Raw genomic sequence first — 14,486 nt, forward strand, 5'->3', positions numbered from 1 at the left:
GCAGCAGCAAATACCTCGAAAGAAGCCAGTGAGACATAACATCCCTAATAGAGCAACAAGACCTTCATCCCCAAAGAAGTTAGCTCATCGGCCCTATCACAATAGAAATAACAGCCGAAGGGGGGGATTAGGAGGTGAGGGAAGACTTGCTGTGGTGGGTGAAGGACAACAATCTGACAGTGGGTGTTCCCCTTCAGCAACCCTCCCCTGGATCTCTTGCTGTTCTCAGATGCGTCACTAGAAGGTTGGGGAGCCCATATGGAGGAGCTGATGGTTTCAACAAAATGGAGTGGCGAGGATATAGAACTCCATATAAACGTGCTGGAGTTAAAAGCAGTGTTTCTAGCATTACAGGAATTCAGGGAGAGGCTGAAGGGGCGACCAGTGGTATTGATGTCAGACAACACCACAGTAGTAGCTTACATAAACAAACGAGGCCTAGTTTCTCGGCAGTTACATGTGATGACAGTTCAACTTCATCAGTGGGCTGTAGAGAACCTAGTAGACATCAGGGCCAGATATATTCCGGGAAAAAGAAACATAGTGGCGTACAAGTTGAGCCGCAGGGATCAGATCCTGGGAATGGAGGGGTCCTTGCACCAACAGGTAGTGAACAGGATGCTCATGTTGGAAAGGCCGATCATAGACCTATTTGCAACCAGGTACAACAAAAAGTTGGAAATGTATTGTTTGGTAGTCCCAGACGTAGAGGCAGTAGCAGAAGATGTGCTACAACACCCATGGGACAATCTGGACGTTAACGCATTTCCTCCATTTTGTCTAATCCGTCAGGTTCTGAACAGGGTAATGCGGTCTCAGAACCGCAGAATGACTCTGGTAGCTCCTTTATGGCCGAAGGCAGAATGGTTTCCGGACCTTTTGGAACTCCTAATAGACGTGCCGACAGAGTTACCCCCATGGAACAACCTACTATGTCAGCCGCACATGGAGAGGTACCACTGGTCGGTGAAGTCCCTATCACTTCACGGGTGGAGACTGTCAAGTATCTCCTGCGAGCGAGAGGGTTTTTGCAAAAAGCAGCAACGCAGATGGCAGGAAATATCAGAAAGTCATCTGCAGCAGTATACCAAGGAAAATGGTCAGCATACTGTGATTGGTGTCGTAGAGGGAACTTGGCTCCACTTGGTACCATTATTCAGCAATTAGCAGACTTTCTGATATATCTCAGGACAGAAAAGCATATGTCTGTATCTGCTGTGAAAGGGTATGGGGCTGCTCTAGCTTCGATCTTACGCATGGAAAGTGTGGACATTTCGTCTTCATGGGAATTGGCCGTGTTGATGAAGAGTTTTGAGCAGTCATGTTCGCCAAAGGAACTAAAAGCCCCAGATTGGCAGTCCACAGATAGGAGCCTGACCCTGAAGACAAGTCTTCTTATTGGCCCTAGCTTCAACCAAAAGGGTAGGGGAACTACATGGCCTGTCATATATCTTAAAGCATTCAAGAGGTTGGAAGTCAGTGGTTTGTTCCAGAATTCGTGGCCAAAACTCAAAACCCATCAATAGTGGACGGCAGATTCGACTCCTTTTCCATATCCTCTCTGGCAGAATTCGTAGACAATGACAAAGAAGAGATGCTTCTGTGTCCCGTCAGGGTAATAAGAGAGTACTTAAGAAGGACAAGGCACCTCAGGCCGGGGTGCCAGAGGTTGTTTGTAAGTACAGGATGGAACAAAAGGAAGTGTCCAGGAATACAATATCGTTTTAGCTAAGAGAAACGATCAGGAATGCCTACATGACAGAAGACCGGGGGCCAAATAGCCAGGAGAAGGCTAGAGCTCATGACATCAGAGGCTTGAGTGCTTCTTTGGCTTTCAAGAAGAATATGTCTGTGTAGAGAATTCTGAAAGCTGGTGTTTGGAAACGCTAAACAACTTTTGCTTTCTTTTATTTAAAAGACGTTTCCCATAGGTCCTTGGACACTTTTTCCTTGGGTCCAGTGGTGGCGGCCCAGCAAGTGGTATAGCTCATCCAGTACCCCTGGCGGGTCAGTTTGTGTCTAGTCTAAGATGAAGGTATGAAAGTAGAATGAATGGATGACTGAGTTTTTCTTTACAACTTTCTACTCCTTTACCTACAGGCAGTATGAAGGACAGTACCGTCATAAGCTGGAACGGACTAGATGCAGGTGAGGTGGTCAGCCATACTGTAAAGTTATTTTAGAGTATAGTATACTTTTCAGTAGCAACACACTCCTCTCGGTAATAGGGAAGAGAGGGGTGATAGTAGGTCCAGATACAAGGGACAAGAGTGGTGTATAAGAATGGAAGGTTCTCTATTTTCCATAGTTTATAAACCATGGCATGGTACCAGCACCCAGTGAGGGAAACCAATAGATTCTCTTATATCTTTGGTTCAAGGGTTTATAGTCAATTCTCTTGGAATACTCCTAATATTCGGAAATGGATAAAGGTGGCAAACTCCCAGTCAGTTATAGAGACTTACCTCCCTCCAATAAGTAAGTCTATCCTAATGTTAAGACCGAAGGTTTGTTTTGTATGTGAACAAATGACAAATTTGTAACTAATTTGTATTTTTCATAACTAACAAAGCTAAGGCCTTAACAGTTAAAGGCCCACCTCGAACCACCCCTCTACCAGTCTAAACTGGGTTAGAAGTGTAACTGGTGGGTTACTGGATGCCTAGGGCATTCTGGGTAATACATGCCCCGTGACCTGGTATAGATGCCAATAGTCCCTGGATCTCACAAGTTTAATTTTAATTCTACCAGTTTCCAGCTTGGCGCTAGTAAATCCTAATTTTCATACAATCAACTTACCTGTCAGATATATACTTAGCTAAGACTCCGTTGTCCCCGACATAAATTCAAATTTCGCGCCACTCGCTACAGGTAGGTCAGGTGATCTACCGGCCTGCCCTGGGTGGCAGGACTAGGAACCATTCCCATTTTCTATCATATTTTCTCTGTCGCCGGTGGTATCAACATTGTTGTTACTACCTCCTGACCTGAAATCGTTTTTCAAAGCAATTGATCTTCTTTTCATCGGACTTTTTGGTGACGTACCTGGATCGTTGTTTTGGCATTCGCTACCGTGGACTGGATTTGGACTTGCTTTTGATTTTTCTATAGAATGTCAGATTCAAGTGTTAGTGTGAGAGTTTGTGTGAATGTAGGCTGCAAGGTGAGGATACCGAAGGCTTCAGTTGATCCTCACACTGTATGTCGTAAGTGTAGAGGTTTTGAATGTTCTTTAGCTAACACCTGTCATGAGTGTGAAAGGTTGAATGCTGAGGAATGGAAGACTCTAACTTCTTATTTGAAGAAGTTAGAGAGGGATAGAATTAGACGGGCTGCATCAAAGGGTGTGAGTACAAGGCCTATTGAGCCTTTTCCTGAATCTAACTCTCCTGTTCTTAATGTTTTTGATTCTCCCTCTGTATCTGGGCCCTCACAGGCTTTGCATTCAGATTCGGCTTCTGAAATCGCCGACCTGAAGGCCACACTTCTTAGGATGAGATCCGAAATGGCGGCCATGCAAGGTAAGGAAAGTGACAGTGACATATTGAGTGAAGTGAGTGCTCCCGGTGTTGTGGGGGGGGCGTCTGACCGTCCCTGCGACGCTCCCAGGCCTAGACCGCTTCCAAGCTCCCATGCCCAGAGGAGAAGGAAAGTCGAAAGCCTTACGGAGGTCGTGGAGAATCCCCAACGGTCAGGCGTCCCTTCAGCAGGCTCTGTCTCGCAACAGACTGCTCAGGACCGCTTCAGAAAAAGCGTCCTGCGAGAGTGTTTCTCTTCGTCCGGTTCTACTTCACCTAAACGAGGGTGGAAGGACTCGGACCTTTCCAGGCCCCTGAAAAGGCACTGGATTGAACCTGCATTTAATTCTAGCCCGGAGCGATTCTCTGATGAAGATCCCTCCTCGATCAAGAAGGCGAAGGTAGTTTCGACGTCTCCCGGTTATGACATAGCTGATCCTACGCCTTCGACGTCTCCGTCTCCTCCCATTGAAGAAGAGACTGGAGAAGCTTCAAAGAGGATCCTGTTAGCTATGCAAAAACAGCTTGCCTCTTTGGTAGGAGTTCTTTCAAGAGACCCTCCTCGCAAGAAGGACGTTGCGCTTCCTGTTAAGAAGTCTCGTCTTCTTCCCCCTGCCAGGCGTGAGGCGCCATCCAGGCGTGAGGCTTCTTCTTCCAGGCATGAAGAACAAGCCAAGAGTGAGGATCTTTATATTAGACCAGGCGTGAACGAGGCGTAGGCTAGGCGCGAGGCGCCAGCCAAGCGCAAGATTCCTTCCAGACGCGAGGCGTCAGCCAGGCGCGAGGCGCCAGACAGACAAGAGGAGCCTTCTAGGTGCGAGCAGCCAACCAGGCGCGAGGAGCCAGCCAGGCGCGAGACGCCAGCCAGGAGCGAGGAGCCAGCCAGGCGCGAGACGCCAGCCAGGAGCGAGGAACCAGCTTGGCGCGAGGCGCCAGCCAGGCGCGAGGCGCCAGCTAGGCGCAAGGAGCCAGCCAGACATGAAGCGCCAGCCAGGCGTGAGGCGCCAACTAGGCGCGAGGCGCCAACTTCGTTCAAGAGGGACTCTGTACATTCTCTTAGTCCCTCTCCTATCAGGAGTTTGTCTCCCACAGAGAGAGAAGGTTGGGAAGATCCTCCTAACCTTGAAGCGGATTCTCTTTCGGAACCCTGTGTTGAAGAGGATTCGGAAGACGAGGCTCGTGGTAGAGAAGGTCTCTCTAGCTACAAAGTATTGACAGCCATTCTGCTTCAGGAATATGGGGATGCGCTAACTCCTGCCGTTCCTCCTTCTCCGCGCTCTCTGTTTTCGAGTTCGAAGGTTCCTAAGTTTTCGTCGTTTCTGAAAATGAGACCTACCATCTCTATGAAGAGGGCTCTTCAGTCTCTTAACAACTGGATGGAAACGAAGAAGGATCTTGTCAGAACTGTCTTCTGTATGCCTCCGGCGAGACTTACTGGCAGAAGAGGTATTTGGTACCAGACTGGGGAGAATATGGGTCTTTATCTCCCAGCCTAGGCTGAAGCAGACTTCTCTACGTTAGTTGATGGTTCACGACGACATGGACTGAACTCGGCTCGTGTGACTTGCGGTATTTCAGAGCTTGATCATCTCCTCAAGGGACTCTTCCATGTATTGGAAGTTTTCAATTTCCTGGATTGGTCCCTTGGGGTGATGTCTAAGAAGGCCCATGACTCGGAGGGTCTCGACCCTGAAGTCCTTCTTTGTATCTTGTCATGCATTGACAAGGCAGTACAAGACGGCTCGATAGAAGTCTCCTCCCTATTTGGAGCGGGGCTTCTGAAGAAAAGGACAGTGTTCAGTGCTTTTCTGACCAAGGCTGTTTCCCACTCTCAAAGAGCAGCCCTGATATACGCTCCCATGTCTGACTTTTTGTTTCCTTCTCAGTTGGTGAAGGACATTTCCCGCTCACTAACTGAGAAGGCGACTCAGGATCTTCTCCTTCAGTCTTCAAGGAAGAAGAGACCAGCTGCAACGGTTGAGAAGAAAGGGCCGAGTACGTCTCTTCAGCCCTTTCGAGGAGGCCCTCCTCCAGAGCTCCCTCAAAAGGAATGCTCCTGAGAGGAGAGGTTAGATCTGCCTTCCGTCCCTTTAAGAAGGGAAAATGAAACTACGTGCCTCCAAACACCAGTAGGTGCCAGGCTCCTCGGATTTGCGGAGGCCTGGGCACTCATCAACACGGACGCTTCATCAATGTCTGTTATAAGGAAGGGATATTGCATCCCCTTCCAGGACAGTCCTCCCCTGACTTCAACTCCGCGGGAACTGTCCGCCAGATACAAGGACCCTGTTCTAGTACTCTCATGGTGGATCAGATGTGGGACAAGAGAGCGATAGAGCTAGTACTGGATCAAAACTCCCCGGGGTTTTACAATCGCCTTTTCCTGGTTGCAAAGGCCTCGGGGGGCTGGAGACCAGTTCTAGACGTCAGCGCTCTGAACAAATTTGTTCAGAAGGAGAAGTTCTCCATGGAGACTTCTGCGACAGTCCTTTCGGCTCTTTGCCAAGGAGATTGGATAGTTTCCCTGGATCTCCAGGACGCCTATTTTCACGTCCTGATTCACCCTTCGTCGAAGAAGTACCTCCGTTTCATGACGGGGGGAAGGATCTATCAGTTCAGGGCCTTGTGTTTCGGCCTGTCCACAGCTCCTCAGGTCTCCCACACAGCCTGATGAAGAATGTGGCGAGGTGGCTTCACCTGAAGGGTATAAATATCTCTCTGTATCTGGACGACTGGCTCATCAGAGCCAGATCAGAGAGGCAGTGTTTGGAGGACCTTACTTTGACCCTAAATCTGATCAAGTCGTTGGGATTACTCGTGAACCTCGAGAAGTCGCAACTGACCCCCAGACAGAACATTGTCTATCTGGGGATTCAGATGGATTCTCGGGGTTTTCGAGTATTTCCTTCGCAAGAGAGACTCGTGAAAGGCTTGGAGAAAGTCTCTCTCTTCTTAGGGAAAGAACGTACTTCGGCGAGGGAATGGTTGAGCCTTCTAGGGACCCTTTCCTCACTCGAACAGTTCTTTCCTTTAGGAAGACTTCATCTGCGTCCTCTTCAATTCTTCCTCAAGAGATCTTGGAATGGAATTGGAAGACCGGACTTCTCTCCGACAGCTTCCCCATTCCAGTGGAGATGAAGCCTCACTTGGAATGGTGGTTGCCCCCTTTGAAAGAGAACAAGGGAATCTCCCTGGAGGTTCAGAACCCAAGCCGAGTGTTGTACTCCGACGCATCGGAGAAGGGTTGGGGAGCAACCTTAGGTACGAGAGAGGTGTCAGGCACCTGGAAAGCAGCTCAGGTGTCCTGGCACATAAACTGCAAAGAAACTCTTACCGATACTCTTGGCTCTAAAGAGCTTCGAACCGTTTGTGACAAACAGTGTAGTTCAAGTAAATGTAGACAACACCACCGCGCTTGCCTACATTCGGAAACAAGGAGGGACACACTCCTTTTTCCTTTATGAACTAACAAGAGATCTGCTGCTTTGGACCTCCCAGAGGAACATCTCCCTTCTGACGAGATTTGTTCAGGGAATAAGGAATGTCAGGGCAGACAGGCTGAGCAGGAGGAGCCAGGTCCTTCACACAGAGTGGACCCTCCACTCAGAAGTGTGTCAGAGTCTCTGGTCTCTTTGGGGGACTCCTCATGTGGATCTCTTCGCCACATTCCTCTCCAAAAGACTGGAAGTATTTTGCTCAGTGGTAGAAGATCCCAGAGCTCTGATAGTCGACGCCTTCCTGCTAGACTGGTCTCATGTAGACGTCTACGCTTTTCCACCTTTCAAGATCCTGGGGTAAGTACTGAAGAAGTTCGTGGCTTCAAAGGGGACAAGGATGACCCTTATAGCCCCCTTTTGGCCGGCACAAGATTGGTTCACAGAGGTAGTGGAGTGGACAGTAGACTTTCCCAGATCCTTTCCAAGAAGGATGGATCTTCTCAGACAGCCACACTTCGAGAGGTATCATCAAAACCTCCCCGCTCTCGCTCTGACTGCCTTTCGACTATCGAAAGACTTGTCAGAGCGAGAGGGTTTTCTCGCAAGGCTGCAAGCGCGATCGCTAGAGCCCGCAGAGCTTCCACTAGACGAATCTATCAGTCTAAGTGGGAAGTTTTTAGAAGGTGGTGTAAGTCGAAGAAGTTGTCCTCCTCCAGTACTCTCACCTGTCTGTATCCACAATAAAAGGATACAGGAGCATGCTTTCGGCAGTCTTCAGAAATAGAGGCCTAGAGCTTGCTGATAATAAGGATCTACACGATCTTATAAGATCCTTTGAGACTACAAAGTCTAAGGAACCAGCTCCTCCTAGCTGGAACCTTGATGTAGTTCTCAAGTTCCTGTCCTCTGAAAGGTTTGAACCTCCTCTTCTGGCCTCGTTTCGAGATTTAACAAGGAAATGCTTATTTCTCTTGTCTCTAGCAACAGCCAAAAGAATTAGTGAGCTGCATGCCCTAGAAGATAAAGTAGGATTCAAGGGAGACTCAGCCATCTGCTTGTTTAAAGCACTATTTCTATTTCTGGCTAAAAACGAAAACCCCTCGAATCCCTGGCCTAAGAACTTCGAGGTCAAGGGTTTATCGAGTCTCGTCGGTAGAGAAGAGGAAAGGTCTCTTTGCCCTGTAAGAGCTCTAAAATTCTACCTGCAGAGGAAGAAACAGATGGGAGGCTCTAGACAAGGTCTTTGGTGCTCGGTTAAAGACCCCACAAGACCTATGTCTAAGAATGCTCTAGCCTTCTTTGTAAGGAACGTCATTACAGACGCACACAAGATCTGTCCTGACGACGCTTTTCGACTCTTGAGAGTGAAAGCTCATGAAGTGAGAGCAGTAGCGACGTGTCTCTCGTTTCAAAAGAATATCTTGGAAGCGACATATTGGAGGTGCAACTCAGTATTTGCATCTCACTACTTGAAAGACGTTCGTGTGACCTACGAGAAATGTTTTTCTCTAGGTCCCTTTCGTGTATGACGTATACGTTATGGGTATGGGAGCTAGCACCGATCCTTAATTTTGTGCATACCTTCTATTAGATATGTTCTAGACTTTTTGCTGGCAAAAGTGTTAGATGTTGCACTGGTGGCCGTTCACTATTGTTCAGTAAGGAACTCTTGTGATATCTTCTTAGATGAGTATTATAATTTTTTTTTTTTTAATTTATGTATGTGTGCGTAATGTGTTTTTGAGTTTTGGTTGTTGTGAAGAGTTGGGGGATAACTCTTAACAATCTTTAGTACTAACATGGTGGTTAGGATCAGGTGATCGGGATCGGTTGTGTGCTCCTTCATAAGGTGTATTGTCATATAAGTGGATTAGCCCCCATTGACAAAGTCCTTTTAGGCTCTGCCGAGTAAGCGGATAAGACCCCATCGGCAGATCCACAAGAACTCTTGGCCATAGATCAAATATCTCGCTAAAGTTTCTTGAGGTGATGCAGACTCCTGGGCAGCAGCCACGAAGTCTACCACCTATCAGGTAGGAACCAAGGTTTATAAATACCTACAACATATGTTGTTTACCTGTCTATTCCAGTAGTTAGCTGTCTCTTACCCTCCACCAAAGGGTGCCAATCAGCTAAGTATATATCTGACAGGTAAGTTGATTGTATGAAAATAATATTGTTATGATACAATAAAGTTTCATACATACTTACCTGGCAGATATGTACGATTAATGGCCCACCCAGCCTCCCCGCAGGAGACAGGTGGAAGAGAGAAAATCTGATAGAAAACGGGAATGGTTCCTAGTCCTGCCACCCAGGGCAGGCCGGTAGATCACCTGACCTACCTGTAGCGAGTGGCGCGAAATTTGAATTTCTGTCGGGGATGACGGAGTCTTAGCTAAGTATATATCTGCCAGGTAAGTATGTATGAAACTTTATTGTATCATAACAATATCATGTTAAGACCTCAGGTTTGTTAGTTATGAAAAATACAAATTAGTTACAAATTAGTCATTTTGGGCAAGTTTGAATTGAGCACAGTGTTCATAACAGTTTTAGTTTATGGTTGGTAAAGGGTTTCAGTATTTTTCTTTTTATTGTGTGTTATGTAGTTTAACATTGAATGAATATGTTGCAGTGAATTAATACCTTGCAATGAAACTACAGAATAAATATTTGATTGTACACAATTTTATGAAGTGTTGTTATTGCTATACTATTAAGGACACCTTTATTTGCAGAGATGAAAAGATTCGTCCAAAGATTATTCGTATCTTCAATATATGGGAAGAGCGGGGTATATACGATGCCAAACTCATTGCAGAATTTACTGAAATAGTGGAGAATGTTGGCACTGTTAATGCAACTGAAAATGAAATTGTTTTATCAAGTTTCCAGGTATAGTAAATCATTGTCTGTTTCCTTCAAGCAATTACTCTTACATTTTTTTAAGCAGTTTATTAAAATGTTAGGTTCATTACAGTACCGTTGACTAAACAGTTTAATTATTCTGAAATGTTATTGCAAGATTTAAATGGAAAATGTTACAAAGGTATTCAGTTACTGACATGTCACCCAGGATGTGTACAGAGCACAGTGGTCCCCTGTATTCGAGGGGGATGTGTACCAGGCCCCTTGCAAATAGTTAGAACCCCCAAATAGTAGGAACCCTTATAAAAATGCTTAAAATGGCCTATTTTGTAAGTTAAAACTCATGAAAAACTCACTAAAAATGCTTATACCTTTTTTTTAATAGTTTCATGACAAAAAGTGCATTTTATGATGAAATTGAGTAACCCTTAAACGCCGAAGGGGTATATTAAAAATCGTCTTCCGTGTGCCGAGGCGGTCTCGGAGTGAGAGCGGAAGCGAAAAAAATATTTTTTTCAAAAAATCAAAGTGCGCTTAGTTTTCAAGATTAAGAGTTCATTTTTGGCTCCTTTTTTTGTCAATGCCTGAAGTTTAGTATGCAACCATCAGAAATGAAAAAATTATCATTATCTTATATAAATAATGCAATATATGATAGCGCAAAAACAAAATTTCATATACGTATAATTGTATTCAAATCGCGCTATGCGCAAAACAGTTAAAGGTAACGAGTTAATTTTTTTTTTGTAATGTAAACTAAATTGCGATCATTTTGGTATATAACACATTGTAAAACGATAAAAGCAACACAGAGAAAATATTATCACAAAATAATGCATGAATTTGTAACTCGCGGACGTAAAGCCAGAATATTTTTTTCAAAAATTCATCCATAATCTAACATAATTGTCCCTAGAGACTTCCAATTTATTCTTTCAAAAATGAACGAACAAAAATGATTGAATATTACTATATTGTAAGAGTATTAGCTTACAATTGCAGTTTTCGACCATATCTGACGAGTTAAAGTTGACCGAATGTCAAATTTTTATATATATATTTTTTTATATGCAATTATTTTGGAAATTAGAAAAGCTACAACCTTCATATATTTTTAGTTTTATTCTAAATGAAATTGCGCACATTTTCATATATAAAACTCTATGAAATGCCTAATATGAAACGGAGCAAATATTCCGAGATGTGGCGGAGGGAAGGAAAGTTTATTTTTTAATTCACCATAAATCTAAATATTGTGCTAGAGACTTAAAATTTGTTTCAAGATGAAGATAAATGACTGAATATTACTAGACTGTATGAATTTTAGCTTACAATTGCGTTTTTCGACCATTTCGTTAGAGTCAAAGTTGACCGATTGTGGTTTTTTTTCTATTTATCGTGATTTATATGCAAATATTTCGAAAATGAGAAAAGCTACAACCTTCAATTACTTTTTGTTGTATTCTACATGAAATTGCGCACATTTTTATATATAAAACTTTATGTAACGACTAATTTAAAATGGTGCAAACATTACCACAATCACGTATGATTTTTTCGGAAGAGTTACCGCGCGGACGTAAAGAAAATGTTATTTTTTTCATAAACTCACCATAAATTGAAATATTGTGCTAGAGACTTCCAATTTGTTGCAAAACGAAGGTAAATGATTGAATATTACTAGAATATAAGAGTTTTAGCTTACAATTGCGTTTTCCGACCATTTCGGTAGAGTCAAAGTTGACCAAAGGTTAAAAATTTGTCACATCATTTTTTATATGAAAATATTTCAAAACTGGTAAAAGCTACAACCATGGGTTGTTTTTAGTTGTATTGTGCATGAAATTGTGCCACATTCTCCACCAGTAAATATAAAATCTTTATGTAACGGCTAGAATTTAAAATAAGGTGCAAACCATTACCACAATCTCATGTAGGATTTTTTCGGAAGAGTTACCTGCTGCGGACGTAAGGAAAAAGTTTTTTCATAAATTCACCATAAATCGAAATACTGTTCTAGAGACTTCCAATTTGTTGCAAAATGAAGGTAAATGATTGAATATTACTAAAATATAAGTTTTAGCTTACAATTGCGTTTTTTGACCATTTCGGTAGAGTCAAAGTTGACCGAAGGTTGAAATTTTGGCACTTATCATTATTTTATATGAAAATATCTCAAACTGATAAAAGCTACAATCATGAGTATTTTTTTGTTGTATTCTACATAAAAATGCACACATTTTCATATATAATACTCCATGTAACGGCTAATTTAAAATGGTGCAAAAATTATGTCACATTGACAAAATAATTTTTGAGATGTGTCACAGATACATTTTAGTGTGGCAAGAAAGAAATTCGCGCTTGCGCGCCTGCGTAACGATTGTAAACAAAACAACACCTCACTTGATCCGTTTGGAACTCCCAGCATCCCCCAAGGCGCGTGATTCAAGATGTTTTCGGCTGGTAGGCCCTATAAAAAAGTTATTTTTTCTGCGAATTTTTAAAAAAACTTTTGTATGTCGACATAAAATATGTCTAGTTGGCACCCGAGAGACAAAAAATGTCGACATAAAATACATCCACTAGGCGTTTAAGGGTTAAACAAAACAGGAATTCGTGGATATTTCTCTTAGAAAAATACTGCGAACAATGGGTAGATATGTTCCAGAGAGAAATCTGCGAATGCGTGAGTCTGGGAATGCGGAGAACGCGAATACAGGGGGCCCACTGTAAGTTGTCTTAGGAACTAAAAGGATATGAAAACTAGTCATTCAAGAGGTGGTTAAAGCTATGTCTATTAGAAAAAAAACAATTTTGACATGGAAAAAGGAGTTTAACCCATTGGCTGGAAGCAAAGGGCTGGACAGTCTCCAAAAATAAGCTAGGAAGATGATTAATCTTGTAAAGTGGTTAGTTGGTCTGATATTACCAATTCTTCCAGGTACTGTAGACAGGTTTTTAAATTACAGATTAACTGTACAGTGATTAAGAAAGGAGTGAATTTAACAAGTAAGATAAGAACACCACAGCTTATGATCAATTAGTAGTTCAAGACCTTTACTTGTAAATATCGCTGAAAATGTTATGATTTGGTCAAGATGATTTTGATTCGTTTTAGCATGGCATATTTTACAGTAATAGTTTTTTAATGAAAAATTTCTGTTTCAGCCAGTGCAGCTAGTCGAGGGAATACGAACAGTTGTTGCCCTGGAAAAGTCTACGGAGTCACTTCGAACTGATCTCAGAAATCAAGATTTCAGTCTCACAGATGATGAAATCAATCAGCTAAGGCAGACAGTAAAAGGTTGGTTGAATGCAGTCACTTGAAAGGGAATTGGGGATTAACAGTTCAATTTTTAATTTTCCTTCAGGAATCATGAATAAAGAAATTAAATTATTGAGGCTCTCAGAATTGTCTTAGATTGGGTGCAGTGTTTAAGGGGTAAATTTGTTTTTAAGCAACAATTATTAATGCCATTTTTAGGATCAAATGCAGCAAAATGGGTTATGCAAACTTATTATGTACGTATGATACTTTAATAATATGATAAAATGTGTTATTTTTTTTAAAAAAACTTGCTGCCATATTAAATATTAATCAATCTTTACATTGCTTAATAGAACGAGGGACTAGCAGAGAAAGAATGGAAGAATTTGAAGAAGCTGTTGTAGCCCTTGAGTGCTACTTAGCATCTGTACAGAAAGAAATAGAAGAAAGAACACAGGTTGTCACTTTGCTTGAACAGGCAGAGATCTTCTATGAAACACAAAGAGGAGAGGCAAAAATGGTTGCTAATGTAAGTTGCTGTAGTTTTAGTACTGGTCATTATGTGGCTTTAATTTATACAGATTCTGAATTTAGTAGATGTAAATTATTAGAGAACCATTGTTGTTTTTAGATATGACAGTGTTGCATTGATTTTTCTGTACAGTAAATTTAAGCATGTTAATGAAAATCTTCTCTGAATCCTGTGATGATGTTCAGGGTTTTTAGAATTTGTTTTCATATATCAATTGAAATTAGAAAGAGGTAAGTAACTAATGAAAACATTCAGACCTGGAATGAAGGTAAGGTATAGGGTTACAACTAGAAATTTTGTTTGTACTCTATTTTCATACCACATACTATTATACCTTTTGTGCTTTATGCATCAACCCTTAATAGACAGATACTCTCATATGAGTAGCAATAACAGGTTTTGGGTAGCAGATGAAATCACTCATGGTGAGCATCAATATTATGGGCCGTTGATTTGGAGGACCAGGGGGAAAGAGGTTCCAGTACTTCTGTTGCCCGTATATTCACTAATGGCAACTTTTAGACTGGCTCAGATCAACAATTAAGCTGCTCTTGAGTTATTTGTGATTTTGACTTCAAGGGAGCACATGCTGCCTCTCTCTCTCACGTGACGTCTTTTTATAAACTTGCTAAAAAATATGCCCAGGGGTGGCTGTTGGTTTTAGTTCTTATCTTATATGATAGTATGTCAGTTATAATTGTAATTTTGCAAAGAAAAGGCAAAGAAATATTAGAAAAGACATATAGTCCAAAAAAGTTACTGATCTTCAATCTCAGTAAATTTACATAAATATTTTATGACAAATATACTCAGAATTTGGTGCTGAATTTAATTCTTATCTGTTTTGATATTGTGCG

At 42.4% G+C, this 14,486-nt stretch overlaps 1 protein-coding gene and 1 long non-coding RNA gene across 3 annotated transcripts in view; both read left to right on the forward strand.

Annotated features, from left to right (window-relative positions):
* Positions 1-14,486, forward strand: part of LOC135213716 (uncharacterized) — a 113,367-nt gene that overhangs the window by 18,848 nt on the left and 80,033 nt on the right. The gene's annotated exons all lie outside the window — the stretch shown is intronic.
* The window catches only part of LOC135213714 (regulation of nuclear pre-mRNA domain-containing protein 2-like), a 37,220-nt gene that overhangs the window by 18,562 nt on the left and 4,172 nt on the right, over positions 1-14,486 (forward strand). The window contains exons 3-5 of the mRNA XM_064247824.1: positions 9,697-9,853; positions 12,998-13,133; positions 13,451-13,626. Of these exons, the coding sequence (XP_064103894.1) occupies positions 9,697-9,853; positions 12,998-13,133; positions 13,451-13,626 (469 nt within the window). The remainder of the gene's footprint in view (positions 1-9,696; positions 9,854-12,997; positions 13,134-13,450; positions 13,627-14,486) is intronic.

The sequence above is a fragment of the Macrobrachium nipponense genome, chromosome 43 (assembly GCF_015104395.2).
Source record: "Macrobrachium nipponense isolate FS-2020 chromosome 43, ASM1510439v2, whole genome shotgun sequence".
Classification (NCBI taxonomy): domain Eukaryota; kingdom Metazoa; phylum Arthropoda; class Malacostraca; order Decapoda; family Palaemonidae; genus Macrobrachium; species Macrobrachium nipponense.